At 44.5% G+C, this 16,081-nt stretch overlaps 1 protein-coding gene across 1 annotated transcript in view; it reads left to right on the top strand.

The window, feature by feature from the left end:
- The first annotated feature begins 5,726 nt into the window (after positions 1–5,726).
- ZDHHC18 (zinc finger DHHC-type palmitoyltransferase 18) overlaps positions 5,727–16,081 on the top strand; it is a 37,372-nt gene continuing 27,017 nt past the window's right edge. Inside the window, 2 exon segments of the mRNA XM_048502106.1 lie at positions 5,727–6,188; positions 13,046–13,206. Of these exon segments, the coding sequence (XP_048358063.1) occupies positions 5,911–6,188; positions 13,046–13,206 (439 nt within the window). The 5' untranslated portion in view covers positions 5,727–5,910.

Here is a 16,081-nt window from a genome sequence, read left to right as displayed (position 1 = left end):
AGAATCTCAGCCTATCGAAATATGTAGCCTAACTCTTGGGGTATTTCCCTCACAAGTCCCTAATCTGTTATTTCTCTTCAGGTGGCATGGATTACCTGTTCTTGCTCTGTTCTAGCCTCTCTATTGGCTCTTGAGCCCTATGGACCTATCCTATGGACGTCTGAGTTATTTTCCTTCACTGAGCAAAGCCTAACGAATCTAGTAGTTTTTTTCTCCCTTTGCAGCTTTCCCAAGCCCTATCCAAGGCAATGACAGCCTTTCCCTTCACTTAATCTCTCCCTCCCAGAGGTTCCATAGCCTTTCATTAGCTGATGCTGCCTTTGTGCCCTATAGGCAAGGATTTGTTGGAATTCCTGGAGGGCGGAACTAGAGATTGTTCATCACACAGTTGAAAGGTACAATTCTTACTTGAAGTGGGAAGGTGCAGTTCTGGTCTCCTGATTGACAATTGAGTGGATCAGGTTGCCTTTTCTTTTCTGTATCTACCGGTAGCAGCAGTACTGTAGAGGCAGACTGGAAAGTGGAGTTCCTGGGAATATGCTTGCTACCTCTACCTGATTGAGATCTGGGCTCAGTTTCCACTCTGATAACCTATTTAGATTAGTGCGTGTTTAGAGGCACAATCCAAGGGACTCTTGGCTTTCAGCCCGTGGCCCTGAATGAGCCAGCCAAGTGAATCCAAGACCAGCCCAGAAGTTAAGAGTTATATATACATTCTTTCTCTTTGTGTACATTTTATTTTTATTTCTGTAAGTGTATGAGTCTCTAGTGGAGAAGCAAGACAGAAATACTTAAATGAATATGTTAGAGTTGTTTCTTAACCTTTAGTCCACACTGAAGAAAGCCCCCCACCCAGCTGCAAATAAAAGTCAGAAAAGCACTCTAGACAAGGCAACTATTATTTATGTAGGTATATTTATGATATATATAGAACAAATATTCTAGGCTTGCATTCAGTATGACCCTGTTGCCAGATTATAATTCCAGAAGGGCAGCAATTTTTGTTGCACAATAATGAACAAGTCTAAGTTAAAGACTTCAGCATAAGTTAAAAGCCTTGGAAGAAAGTGAGATCTGATTCGCAAAAGTTTGTACCTGATGCCCATCAGTCAGCTTCTTCAATGGTTGGATTCCTGTTTATTGAGTTGAGTGCCATTTTTCAAAAAGGTCTTGAAGAGGAACCCAGGGGTTTATTTCCAGGACAGGGTGGCTAGTATTTATTTCCTTCATGTTTGTCCTGTCTTTCTAACTGAGATTTAAGATGGATTACAGTGAGGTCCCCAATGTCGAGGTGCTTACCAATACATTTTCTGGCATCCACCAAGGGTTTGTAGAGAGTTGCTGGGCCTGGTTGAGACTTCTGTCCAGCAAAGCTTCCGAATTACATTTGGATGTTTGATTAGCTGTGATTAACATCTGATTAACATTTTTTAAAATGTTGCTTTGGCAGCAGCTGCCACCACAGAACAAGGATCTTCACTGAGTGACTGAAGATAATCTTTGGCAGCCATTTTGTGGCTGGCTGACCTCTTGAGGCAGCCATTTTCTGGCAGCCATTTTGTGACTGTGCCTACCACACTACGTCAGGATTCCAAAAGTGTCCCCAGGCTTGAAAGGGCTGGGGACCCCTGGATTACAAAATATAAACATTCAAGCAGCAAGTACCTCCAATAAATAACATCTGTACTGGGTGTCAGAACTGGACAAAAATACAGAGAGCTGTCTAAGGCATGACAGAATAAAATAACTTTTCCTTTAGCTGTCAGAAGCTATTGCAAGGGGGCTTTTCTGGTGGAAAGTGACCCTGTGGATTTTCAAAGCATATATTGGTTCCCACATTGCTTGGCTGTGTGGAGTGATCCTAGAATTGGTCTCCCATCCAAATACTAACCAGGACTTAGCTTCTGAGATCAGGTTAGCCTGAACCATTCTCCAGTCAAGGGAGGAAGTAGGACTGCCCAAAGCCTGAGTACCCTTCCACACACATTGTTTGTAATTGTCCCTCTATTATGAATCACTGCAATAGAATCAGGGTGTGTATTGGGTGGAGAGATGGATCTGGGATAGCTATTAGAAAGTCCTCATGTGTCTATTATTTTGCAAAACAGAATTGTTCAGGAAGGCTTCCTTGTAGAATGAACAAAGCTGCAATGTAATAAAGGAGATTTTCTTAGGGATAAAGACTTTCCTACACTGTCCTGTTGCATTCATGAGGTATATTTGCATGCATTCTGTTTTATTCTCTCCTTTCCCAGCCCAATTGCATCATTTTGTTTTACTAGGAACATTTGCTGTTAGGTTAAAACAAGTGGGGAATTTGCAACTACTTGATGGGACATTTCATTTTCTTCTCCCTTACTGTTTCCTCTTCCCCTTCCCTGAATGCCCCTACAGATTCCCCCTCTCTCCTTCCCACTCACCAGCCAACCTAGTTTTATTTGCCCACCTGACTCCAGCTTTCCCTCCTTCCTTTTCCCTGGCACCCTCTCCCTGGGAAAAGTCTGTCTGAGTTGTGCAGTCCCAGCCATTGGTCCATGCCCAGTTATTCTGTGGAGAGGGGGGGACTAGGACCTGTGGAGTGCTCCTAATTTTCCCCTGTATCCCTTTCCCACACTATTTTCTCTTTCCCTCTTCCTGGCAACCCCAATTTTGCTGGCCTGCTTTCTCTTTTCCACCCAACATGCCTATTACACAACCCTAATCTTCAGTTATATTTACTATTTATAGTTTGTTACTCCACCTTTCTCCACAATAGGGATCAACAGCAGCTTACATCATTCCTCTCCTGTCCATTTTATCCTCACAACAACCCTGTGAGGTAGGTGAGGCTGAGTATGCTTGCCTGGTCTGAGGTCACCTAGCCAACTTCCATGGCACAGGAGGGATCTGAACCTGGATCTCCCAGATCCTAGTCTGAAGCTCTAACTACTACACTGTACTGAGAATCGTGCAGTGACTGCTGTTGAACAGTAGCAAGCAGCCATGCTTGGGTGAGTCCTGCAAATTTGCATAGGATCAATCTGCCCTGAGGTTACTGGTTGACTGATCACTGTGGGTCCTCCTTCCAAAACAGCCTTGGAATGGCCCTGTACCTTGCCTTTTTTCTGATAGAAACCAAGCCTGGAATGCTGGCAAAAAATGATGTCTTTGCCTAGCAACAGCCACTGAGGGCATTTGTTTCTTAAAGCTACAGGTGCTGCTTCTATTGGGCTTTAAAAACGCCAATAATTTTTGTTTAATTCAGATTTTCCTGGAAAGCTGAGGCACTTTTCAGGTTTGTAGAAAAAATGTATTTTCTGATTGTGGCACCAGTCTGTGAGTTAAACTATCTAAAGATTGGGCGAAAATTGATTGTAACCATTTTAATGATTGCCTGCTGTTGTCATATTTTGTCATCTGCATACTGATTGATTGAAAAGTGTTTTTAGCATACTTTTTACCTGCCTTGGGTCCTGTGAGAAAAATGGACTACAAATGAGGATGATGATTAATAATAATTATTATAAATCCCCACATATGATTAAACTTGATCCAGTCTCTCCCAGTCTTAAACCTCACCTTTCTCCCAGGGTTATTACTAGAATGAACATAAGAACATAAGAACACAAGAACTAGCCTGTTGGATCAGACCAGAGTCCATCTAGTCCAGCATTCTGCTACTCGCAGTGGCCCACCAGGTGCCTTTGGGAGCTCACATGCAGGAGGTGAAAGCAATGGCCTTCTGCTGCTGCTGCTGCTCCTGAGCACCTGGTCTGCTAAGGCATTTGCAATCTGAGATCAAGGAGGATCAAGATTGGTAGCCATAGATTGACTTCTCCTCCATAAATCTGTCCAAGCCCTTTTTAAAGCTATCCTGGTTAGTGGCCATCACCACCTCCTGTGGCAGCATATTCCAAACACCAATCACACGTTGCGTGAAGAAGTGTTTCCTTTTATTAGTCCTAATTCTTCCCCCCAGCATTTTCAATGAATGCCCCCTGGTTCTAGTATTGTGAGAAATGGAAGACAGAGTGAGGCATGGCTCCCCAAGCTCAGAGGAAGGGTGGGATTTTAAAAAACTGTACTAGATAAGAGTATCTACGTTTGCAAATGATGTATGTGTGTGTTATTATGTGTAGTGAAGATGGTTCCAAGTTAGCCCTGCCAATCTCCAGGTGCCACCTGGAGTTTGTCTTGCCATTGCTACCGTTTCCCCGAAAATAAGCCCTAGCATGATTTTTCGGGATTTTTGGAGGGGGCTTGAAATAGACGCCCTACTCCAAAAATAAGTCCTAGTTACAGATTCCCCTGCACAGCTGATCTGGTCACATGGTGGTGGGGGAACAAAATCATGGGGAAAAAAATAAGACGTCCCCTGAAAATAAGCCCTAATGTATTTTTTGGAGAAAAATTAATATAAGATCCTGTCTTATTTTCAGGGAAACTCGGTATTACAATTGATCTAACCACGAATAACCTCCTGGAATTAGTCTTCCCATCTCCAGGTGGCACCTGAGATCTGCTATTACAGTTGATCTACTTATTAATTAATGCCCTCCAAAACGTCCTATCATTGACAGCATTGTTCAGGTCTTGCAGGCTGAAGGCTTTGGCTTCCTCGATTGAATCAGTCCATCCATGTTGGGCCTTCCTCTTTCCCGATTGCCTTCAGCTTTCCCTAGCATTGTTATCTTTTCCAGGGTGTCTCGTCGTCCCATGATGTGACCCAAGTATGAGAACTGCCTGAAACCCTGCGTGCCCACCTTTCCTCAGTTCAGAGGGGGCAGCATAATGAATGGGCTCTTTCCCTCCTCATCCAAGCTTCCCCTTCATCCCCTAACCCAGTGGTGGCGAACCTATGGCATGGGTGCCAGAGGTGGCACTCAGAGCCTTCTCTGTGGGCATGCACGCCCACAGTTCATCATGTGGGCAGGGTGGAAAATCACCCCCCCCACACACACACGCCTAGAAGATGACGAATTTGGATTTATATCCCCCCTTTCTCTCCTGTAGGAGACTCAAAGGGGCTTACAATCTCCTTGCCCTTCCCCCCTCACAACAAACACCTTGTGATGTAGGTGGGGCTGACAGAGCTCTGAGAAGCTGTGACTAGCCCAAGGTCACCCAGCTGGCGTGTGTGGGGGTGCACAGGTTAATCTGAATTCCCCAGATAAGCCTCCACAGCTCAGGCGGAGGAGCGGGGAATCAAACCCGGTTCCTCCAGATTAGAATGCACCCGCTCTTAACCACTACGCCACTGCTGCTCCTAGGCTGGCCTGGGCACAATCCTTTACCTGGGAGTAAGCTCAGTTGCTGGCAATGGGGCTTGCTTCTGAGTAAACCCTCCTATGGTCATGATTCACCCATTCGAAGAGTTGCATGGTTGCTTCACCAAGCTTACTCCTGAGGACCGCGCACCTCAGAGCCAACCGTTTTTTATAAACTAGAACCTCAGTATTCAGGTTAAATTGCTATATTGGCCCTTTGCGATAAATAAGTGGGTTTTGGGTTGCAGTTTGGGCACTCAGTCTCGAAAAGGTCCGCCATCACTGCCCTAACCTAACCCTTTGTGAGGAAGGAAAGTGTCGGGTTCTGTCGGGCAGCCTCTTCTTGGACGTTCGCGGGAGGGAAACGGGAAACGTGTCTGGTCCCCACTTTTTCTCCCAGGAGAATTTGGCGGGAGCAGCTGCAATGGGGACCCGCGGCCTGCGATGCTGAGGTGGCGCTGCGGCGGGAGGCCTCAGGCGTCCGCGGCGGCGGCAGCAGCGGAGGGCGAGGGGGCCGGGTGGCGCCGGTTCCCGTTGGCTGCCTCCACCGGTGGGCCGGGGCGGGGCGACGCAGCCCGGCCTGCTGCCCGCCTTCTCGCCTGCCGGGCGGTCCTGGCGGTGCCGCTCCGGTGGGGTCTGCGGGAGGGCCGCCGCCATCATCGCCATGAAGGACTGCGAGTACCGGCAGATCCCGCCAGGCACCCCGGCAGCGCCGCCTTCTTCCTCCTCGGCGGAGCCCTCGGGGACGGTCTCCGTGGGGGCCGCCAACGCCGCCGCCCCCACCCCGACCACCGCCGGCCGCCAACGCCGCAAATGGGAGGTCTTCCCCGGGCGCAACCGCTTCTATTGCGGCGGCCGCCTCATGCTGGCGCGGCACAGCGGCGTCTTCCTTCTCACGCTCGGCCTCATCGTGGTCACCAGCGGCTTCTTCTTCGCCTTCGAGTGAGTGAGCCGCGGAGGGTGGGCTTCTCTCGCCTTCATTTTTAAAATTGTATTTCCATACTTATCCCCAGCTTCCATCCCCAAGGCGGCTTACAACATTCGTCTCTTATTTTCTCATTACAACAGCCCTGTGAGGTAGGCGAGGCTGTGCGAGAACGTGGCCCGCCACAGGTCACCCGGGGAGCGTCATAGCGAGCAGGGGCGTTTATTTATTTAGTGCCTAATCCGACAATAAGCTTGTTATGTCTTTCTATAGTCCGACTGTGTCATCAGTGTTTGTATCCTCCTTAACCTTAGTGATTCTCACAAGTCTTCAGAACGCCGTGGGTACTGGTGATGCTGTACAAATAACAACATAATCATTAAAAGTTGGCCTGATTGTAAGAAAATAGAATAAAATAGGCACAGAAATGTCAGTACTAATTGCTATGGGGTATTATTGAAATATAAAATTGTTAGTAAGGGTTATAATAACATAATTAGTGCGTTTATCATAGCAAATGTGTAAGAACGCAATGCCGCAGAATAAAAATAGTGACAAGCTCCCAAAATGTTCGGGTTCTGGATCAAATAGGTGGAGAAGCATGAATTGCCATGTGGAGGACTGGGCTTTTCTCCCTTGCTTAATTAAACCTGTTGTGCTTACCACTGTGTAAGAATGTTGCAATGAGATAATGGAGAGTGTTGGGTTCAGATTCTGACTTTACCGTGAACCTTGGTTCTGCCATTCTCTCTCAACCTGCCTTACAAGGTTGCTGGGAGAAGATGGAGGAGATGGGAATCTGGGATACTACCTGGATTTCCCTAATTTTTATGGGGGAGGAGCCATGGCTCAGTAGTAGAGCATTTGCTTTGCATGCAGAGAGGGTCTCTCATTCAGTCCCCGGCATTGCTAGTTTAAAAGGATCAGGTAGTGCATGATGTGAAATGTCTGCACCTGAGACCCTTGGAGGTCAGAGTAGTCAAGGATGATCTTAATAAACCAAGGGTCTGACATGATATAAGGCAGCTTCATGAGTTCATGTGGGTTTCTAGATTGATTGATTGATGCTGTGTGTGTGGGTTTAAAACTCTTGAGTTTTACAGTGCAGGTGTGTCTTCAATTTTAGGTATAGCTGATATGCATCCTGCCCTTGGTTATCCTTGCCTCCCATCTCTATTGTCTCTTTTGTTTACATTTTTTTGAGAAGTAGGAACTTGCATTCCTGTGTTCTGCAAACTGCTATGGACATTGATGTGTAAATAATACAACAATAACTGAAGCATCAATTTAATAACAAGGAGACAAGCATGCAGAACCACAAAGAATAAATAAAACAGGAGTGCAGTGTCAGTTTCAGAATGGTCAGGTTTGGATTAGACAGGAAAAGGCACAGTGAAATAGGACTTTGCTTGTCTTAAGTAACAAAATACAAATGAACTTTTGCTTTAATTATGATTTAAAAACTACTCTTCTTGGCAATATATAGCAGAAGAAAAGCAATTCACAAGTTTGAAAAAAAAACAGTAGTGCAGTATGGAAGTTTCAAAACTGCTAGAAAGATCAAACAGAAGAGACACAATATGGTGAAGAGGTTTTTACCCTCTGAAAAGAAAGGAAATATCAGGTCCCCCCCCCCCCCCCCAGGAATGCCTGTGGCTCCTTAATATTTTGTCTTGGTGATGCAACTCTAGTCTCTCAACTCCGTTTATTTGAAGTGTGGGGAAAGGGGCAAATGCTTATGATTGTAGTTGCTCAGCTGTATGGGAACCTCCATGTTCAGAGGTAGTATACCTCTGAATAGACTGTGCTGAGGACTAACCAACATGAGAGGGGGCTGCTTGTGACCCTTGATTCAGCTGTTTGCCAGGGCTCACCTTTCTCTCTTATTTCCTCTCCTTTCAAAATTGGACTGTTCGAAAGTTCAGCCTCATTCAGCGTCTCACTGCCCAGACTTAGGGGCCCATTTTCAGGAAAAGTAAGCCCATAGTTTCACCTTCTGTCCTGTATCCTCTTTCTCAACTTCCTCTCTTCAGTTTGTCCTTTATTAGCCACCCCTCAAGGGAAGTTTAAGACTTTGGCCATCATTGAGTCTGTTTCTCCCTAAGGCATCCAACTAAATAGTCTTTGGGCTACAGGAGCCCTAGCATTTCACCTTGGAGATGGGATCCAGCCATCCTTAGGGGCCCTTGCTTTCTGGACATGAGAACTTCATCCATTTCTTAAGGTTCACAAATTCCTCAAACCTCATGACAGAAGAGCCCTGCAATTTATGTATACCCTACTCAAGGCTTTTGGGGTTCTGGGGGGTAGGAAGAAGAGAGGGCTCTTTTGCAGAAAATGGAAGGAAAGGGGTTGGTGAAATACTTCCTCTTCCTCCTATGTGAACTAATAATGGACTGAGATGATGTGAGTTGGAGAAAGCTGACTTGCATCTTATCGAGAAGTTGGTGGTTTCGATGACCTCAGCCAATGATGCAAGTATTCAAACAGCTAAGTTTAAATTGCCAACTTGTGAGTATCTCCAAATCTTTCATATCTATAGCACCCTGGAAATGATGCATCTAGCTTGGTGACCAAAGGGCGCCTCTGTGTGTTCCTTGCTAGATATGAGACTTCTCATATCTCATGCCCTTCCTTCTGGGCATGTGCTCATACATTACTTGAAAGTTTGAAGATCCACGTGGTATCATGGCCTGTTTCAGCACTCTGAACAGTGTTAACACTTGAAACCTCTTGTGCCACATTGCAAGTAATGTGTGATGTGCCAGCTCATGGTGTGCATTAGCCTCTACTGTATGACTGAACTGCTAGAATTGTTTGGCAGCATCAGAAGGACCAGACAGTGGCCACATGCCAGGCATTTCCTTCAGTCTTCATATGGTTGCCCTATGATGAGGCTGTTTCTGTCTAGCAGACATCTAAGACTAATTGTAAGCATTCTATACTAGATGCATTGACAATCAACCAGGCGTCTGATCTTTTCCCAGAAAAATAATTTCAGAAGTCCAGTGTTTTATTTTGGCATGATATACGATAGCCTAACACAGCTGATCCTTTGCAATCATCATGGAAAGCTTTTTTTCAGAAAGACAGAAAGTCCCAGTTAAATTTTGCATCCTTTGTTGTATGCATACTCTGACCAGTGGGGCTGCAGCTGCCAGCTGAGATTAGCACCTCCCAGGAAGGGAACTGAGAAGGATGATGTGGAGTAAGAATTTTAAGGGATGAATATCAAAGGCTTACTGCATGTCCCTCCTCAAAGGAAAGTCCAGGAACAGCACTAGAGACAACATTGAGGTTGATCTGGTCTGCTTTTCCAGCTGAGCTTGGGAGATGCATCAGATTCTTTTAATCCTCTTGTGTGCAGACATCCGGAAGTTTACGGTCAGCTTGCATGTGTGTGTTGGAGTCTTTGTGATTACTGGTGCTTTTAATAGTAAAATCCTTTTGCAGAATGGGAAGGAGGGGTCAATGTTTGGCATTTTCCTAATGTAAACAGCTGTTAGCTCACTCGCATGTCCAGCTTGTCTTATCTTTGGTCGTTATTTAATCTTGGGCTTGTAGGATCGAGACCCTTGGATTCAGTGCTTGCAGTTCCTGATAGCAGTTTCCTGTGCTGTGAGCAGGACCGCTTTAACCTGGAAAGCAAAGTGATAGGTTGCATCTGCATTACCAGAGATCTATGACTGAGGTGACACATTGCATGTTTAAGCAATCTGAATGGTAGGCAGTGACTGTTGTGGCATTTGTGTCTCCCCTGTTGTCAGGAGCAGTTCTGACCCCCCCCCCGCCCCCCCGTCACTGCACCTTCCTGTTGATCTGCATAGTACATGCTGTCATCTTCTTCCTGTGGTGGGCCTGTAGTATCTGCTTGTGCAACCAGCTGTACCACTCTGGTTGCTTGTAATCTTCATTGTTTGCACAATGCACCTCATAAATCCTTTCAATCTGAACACTGTATTCTAAAAAAAATATTTTGTTTCTGGTGACTTGTCATCACCCCCTTAAACTGGCTCTGGAATCTCTTCCACGAGAGGTAGATCAAATGTTGATGCGAGATCGAGTTCTTCCTTTCTGGAATAATTGGGACTCTGTCCTCTGCTGCTCCAGTCTGAGGGAAAGGGACCAAGCAGACAGGCTTCTGCAGTGGTGAAGGACATATGGTACTCTCGGAACAGTTTTAGCCACCTCCTCTCTGCCCTTTGTTTCACAGTTCCTGGTGGTTTGGATGTGCAGGGAGGAACCTCTGCATCCTTCTTCCTGGTTGCACAGACTGGAGAACACAAAGCAATGAAGGTGCTTGTGTGGTGTGGTATCTTGTAGTGTGGCTTGGGGTTGTTCAACTTTCTCTTTCTCCCCAATTATTATGCTGAGATTCAAAAGCAACAATCTCAGCAACCTCGATTTGTCTGTTTGAACTATATATTCTGGATCTGAGGCAGTGAGTTTAGGGGTCTTCACAAACTAGCTTGAGCCATAAGGGAGTGGCAGGATTTAATAAATAAAACAGCCCTGAGCCCCTTTATATAAACAAGAATGGACAAAACTATTTGAAAGTAAGTTTCATTAAAACCAATAGGTCGTATTTTCAAGTAAATATGGTTAACACTTACGCTTCTAGTGTCCCTAAACATTTCAAGAGGGAGGAAAGCTGTTCTGAATTTCCCCTGGTCAGTGCTCTGGTTTGCTACTCTTTCAACCATCCTTTGTAGTTATTCCTCTAATAATATGATACTGGCAGCTGATAACACTCATCTCCATGCTGTGAATAGCTTCTATCTGGTGATTTCTATAGATTAAACAGCTGCTTAAAAGGACAAGAGTGCCTAAGGCCACTTTTTTCTGGTCAGTTGACAAATCTTTTTGGTATTTTTGCCGTAAGCTGCATGAGCATCCACTTAGTCCCTGTCTCTTCTACAGCCCAGTAACTTTCTGCTGAATAAATCCACCCCTCATGAGCTTGTTCTCTCCTTAAAAGAACAGGACAGAAATAGTATTAATTTCCATCACGACACACAGCTCACTCCCACTTCTAGACTCAGATCAGCTGCTCGCCCCCTTCTCCTTTCAAAAAGAATTCCATGGTTACCCCGACAACTATCGAGACCCAGCAACAGGCTCTCCACAATTAAGTTTCCCTGTATCCCAAATGTGGCTGTCATGGGAACATATAAAACTTTTAGGATTTAAAAACATAAAAACTTTTAGGATTTAAAAACATAAAAACTTTTAGGATTTAAAAACAGTTGCTAACTCTGGATTTCGATGGAGCTCCTGTTCTTTTAAAAATGTTCCGATTTTGATGTTGCTTCCTTATTTTGCGTGATCCTCCTGTACACTTTAGAGACTGTGACTTTGAATGGTTGTTTGGGGGAGTGGGGTGGGAGGCTATTTTGCTGAAGATTTCATCCTTGAGTTGCTGCTGTTTCGGCAGCAAGTGGAAGTGCTGTGCAAAGTTAAACTTTCTCTAATAGATATATTAAGTGCCAAGTAATTGTGAACCGTTGCAGTCCAGAACAATAGATAAGGTTTCACCATGGCCATATCATCACTGCCTAGCCTTTGTCTGGGGAGGTATGGAGGTGGGGGAGAAGGAAGAGCAAAGGAACCACCTTTTCCTGTATTGTCCAGTCTACAAGTTAAAATGCTCTTCTCAAGCTGTGCTCCCCTCTGCAGACAGGAGGTGAGCTGCAATCAGAGTTGTGGCTTCTTCAGTGTTGGTATCTCCTCACTTTTGGGGTGCCGTCCTCTTCGAGGTTCACTTAGCACCTGTTCTACTTTTCTTTAAGCACCAGGTCAAAAAGTTTCTTCTGACCAATACTTTTAGATGTAAGAGTCCATGTTTTAAAAGCTGTTTTTATGGTCTGCTTCTAGACTTAGGACTGGCTTGTGAATATGGATTTAGGCTGCTCAGTGTTTTATGCTGTTTTTATATCCTAGCTTTTGATGGCTTGTTTTTACACTGTTGTCTTTATAGCACTGTTTGAGTGTGGGACCTGCCTTGAGTTGGTCTCTGAAGAGGCAGCACATGTTATTTCCCACTCTCTGTAGAACAGAATCAGGGCTTACTTTACAAGATTATCCTTGGTAGAAATCAGATAAAGAATGTACAGCACTCTTTATGTTAAAAACAAAGTGTGTACACTCTTAGTAAATTTATTATCATGGTAGCAGTCACATCTGCTGCAATATTAGACAAAATATTATTAGCTCATCTGCTATGTAACTGAGGTACCTTTAAAAATTGTATTGTGGGATGGGTATTCTGAGAAGGATTCACTTAAAGCTTAGAGGATCTTGAGGGGGGAAGCAAACTTATATCCAGCTTGTAGATCACAAAAATCTTTGGAGAACGTAAAAAGAAATAATATCACAATAGAGGCAAGGAAAGATTTACCAAGAAATACGCCACAGATTGAATCCTGTTGAGAAGTTTGTGAAAGGAGCTGGTGGTACAGAACTGTCTCTCTTCTCCTTTCTTCCCCAGCAATTTGTTGCTTCTCTTAAAATGCTGTATGAAGGTTCTTGAGTAAAATGCAGTCCATTTTGGGGGGCAGTGCTGAGGAGAGGAAGCTGGGAAAAACTGCTGCCTTTTCCTTCCTTTGCTGTTAGCTTGCACTGGTGGAGAAGGAGATGTCACCAGGGACAGCCCAACAGGATCCAATCAATTTACAAAGTTAGGCTACAAATGATTGTTTGCATAGGGTAGCTGCAACTGCTGTCCAAATATATTCATCACATTCTCTTTAAAGATCTGCAGAACATGAGAAGGAGGGAACCTTCACAAAGGGGTCACCAAGGAGAAACTAGCCGCTAGATGACGATCTTTTGCAGTGAACAGAGACCTTATTAACATGTGTTGTTTTCTTTTCAGCTGCCCCTTCCTGGCTCATAAGCTGACCCTGGCCATTCCTGTCATTGCTGGCATCCTGTTCTTTTTTGTCATCAGCTGTTTACTGCAAACCAGCTTCAGGGACCCTGGTATCCTGCCCAGAGCCACCCCCAGTGAAGCTGCGGACCTGGAGAAATGGATTGGTGAGGCTCTAGTCCTCATGATCTGTGCTTATGATAATATGTGTATGTTTTGTCAAATGCAATAGCTATCCGATGGTATTCTGAATCCTCATTTGCATCCTTATTTCTTTAGTTGGCTTCCACTGGACTTTCAGCCCAGGAAACCCCCCACCCCCACCCCCGACCGCAGATTTATGCCACATGAAAGTGTGACATAAGTTGTTATAAGCAATGGGTTTTTTCAGGCGGTCAGGGGTTTTTTTTTTGTTTTTTTTTGCAGCAGTGGTGTAGGAGGTTAAGAGCTCGTGTATCTAATCTGGAGGAACTGGGTTTGATTCCTTGCTCTGCCGCCTGAGCTGTGGGGGCTTATCTGGGGAATTCAGATTAGCCTGTGCACTCCCACACACGTCAGCTGGGTGAACTTGGGCTAGTCACAGCTTCTCGGAGCTCTCTTAGCCCCACCTACCTCACAGGGTGTTTGTTGTGAGGGGGGAAGGGCAAGGAGATTGTAAGCCCCTTTGAGTCTCCTACAGGAGAGAAGGGGGGGATATAAATCCAAACTCTTCTTCGTCTTCTTCCTGTGCTGCCTGAAGTCCTTTTCGAAGTGTTGTGGTGGTGTGGAAGCAGTACTGTCTTTGGGCTCTGGATTGGGCTGTTAGAAGACCTCTGATATTGTAAGCTCTCTGGTGGAAACTGTTTTGGCACTGAGCAGCAGCTTTATCCTCTTGAAGTTGCTTTTGCTGCCTCTCACCCTGTTTCCTGTGTGTCAGAGCCTGAGTGCTCCATGCTAGAGCAGAAGGGGAAGGTTAAAAGATGTCCAAAACCACAGCAACTTTGTGACAGGGAGTGCTGATCTTTTGTTTGGCACAAGGTGTGTTCCCCACTGTGAAGCTCTGAAAGAGTAGCAATGTTATAGTAATGTTCCTTTGGCCTAGGGGGCCTGTGGTCCACTTTTCTATGTTAGGGAGCGAAGCAGCGCGTTAGGACCTGAGGATCTTAAAAGTGATGAATATCAGCCTTCAGTGTGCTTTCTTCAAAGCACCTAGCTTCCTTTTTAAAAACTAACCTGTCACAGGTAACATGACCAGCTTCTCAGATGACTCAACTAGATATCGTTGTCAGTTCCACTTCCGCTACCATGCCGCAAAGCTCATGTTTTCTTGTGACTTTTGCCACTAAAGCATGTGTCACTCTCTTAGCTTTGTAGTTGCAGCTCAGTGAGGAGCGACTAGCTGCAGAATTATCAAGGGAGAAAAGAAATATTAATTTATAAAAGCAGTGGAAGTGTGTGCATTCACATATTGCCGTAATCCTTCCAGTTCTACAATGTGGAGTCCAATGAGGTCTGAACTCTTCCTGCCTTGGAAGTATTGACTTTTAATTCCTTGGAGATCTGGAACTACAACTGATCTCAAGATGATAGTTTCCCTGGAGAAGAAGGAGAGTCTACCACTTTCCACTGTCAAACAGCCCTGACAGTCAGAAAGTTCTTCCTAATGTTTCGGTGGAATCTCTTGTCCTGCACCTTGAATCCATTACTCTGTGTCCTAGTCTCTGAGACAGCAGAGCATTCTCTCTCTTTATTCTGATCACAGTGTGGAGGTGGCCCAGACATCATGTTTTACAGTATGGCCTTTGATTGCAAATAATTGCTGTGTGTTTGCTTATAATGTCTGAAAACCGTTTTGAGGTGATCAGGTAGAGAAACTTTATGAAGCCCCTAGAGGATGGGGCGGTATAAAAGTTTAATAAATAAATAAAATAAAAAAAAAAGTTTGGTTCTGAGACCAGTATACATAAACCAGCTGGCATTTTTCTGGGATAGTAACTTTTCCACACAGACTTACTAGGCTGTTGCACAAGAAGTGCTTTCGGGGAGACCAAGAATCTGCTTTTGTACTTGTACTTGTAGTTTCTGTTAATGTCTTGGATGAATTTTGTTAGAAATTTGAATAACAATGCAAGTTAAAGATTGTGGATCCAATGAACCAGATATATGGGAGATGAAAGTCTGATTTATTTGAAAATTAGCATGGTTCAGTTTCAGTTGCTGAGGAATCTCAAGTGCCAGTCCAAGACTTGACATCCTTACTTGGAGTGTGCATTGGATTCAGTGGAATCTTGCTTCTGAGTGTGTGTGTAGCCTCTTTCTCTTTCCCCTGCTTTGTGGCTGAAGTTCCATGTACCTGCTATTCTTAAGGTCTAGATTTGAGTCCAGTAACATCTTACAGACCAACACGATTCTCAGGTCCTGAGTCTCTGAGAGTCAAAACCCTTTTCATCATTTACAACTGCTACTGTTCTTAATTTTTCAAATGCATTATCTGGAGTTTGCAGGGGATTTGAACAGTTTTCTGGCATAAATAGAGTTTACTGCTATTAATATTCATATCAAAGTCTAAAGCAGCATCTTCTACATGTAGTTGTCAGTTACAGATTGAAAGGAATGGGACTGCCACTTACAGGACAATGAGGAAGCTTGCTTAGAATAGGGTTGAAAGGGTAAGGAACAAAATAAAATACAGGCTATCCAGGTGCAGTTGAGTTAGGTGTAAGAACAGAATCGCACATTGGCTTATTCCAATGTACTTACACTGATTTCCTATTTACTTCTGGACCCAACTGGAAAATAAATTTTGTAGTAGACAGAAGTGAGTGTATTCTTCAGACATGAGCAGTCTCCTGCAGTCAAAACAGAACTATCAGCATGTTTGGGTATCGGACTGTATAATCAGGGAAAACTGAATTCTTTTATAATGCATTATGACCAAATCCATTATAGCATGTTAATTATTGATGGAATTGTTCAGCTCTAAACAGTAAATGTCCCTAAAATGTATAGTATGCATAGTGATAATCCTACTTAATTTTGTAGATTATTTTACATAAAAAACAT

The sequence above is a fragment of the Sphaerodactylus townsendi genome, linkage group LG06 (assembly GCF_021028975.2).
Source record: "Sphaerodactylus townsendi isolate TG3544 linkage group LG06, MPM_Stown_v2.3, whole genome shotgun sequence".
NCBI lineage: Eukaryota > Metazoa > Chordata > Lepidosauria > Squamata > Sphaerodactylidae > Sphaerodactylus > Sphaerodactylus townsendi.
This window is presented reverse-complemented; position numbering and strand designations above follow the sequence as displayed.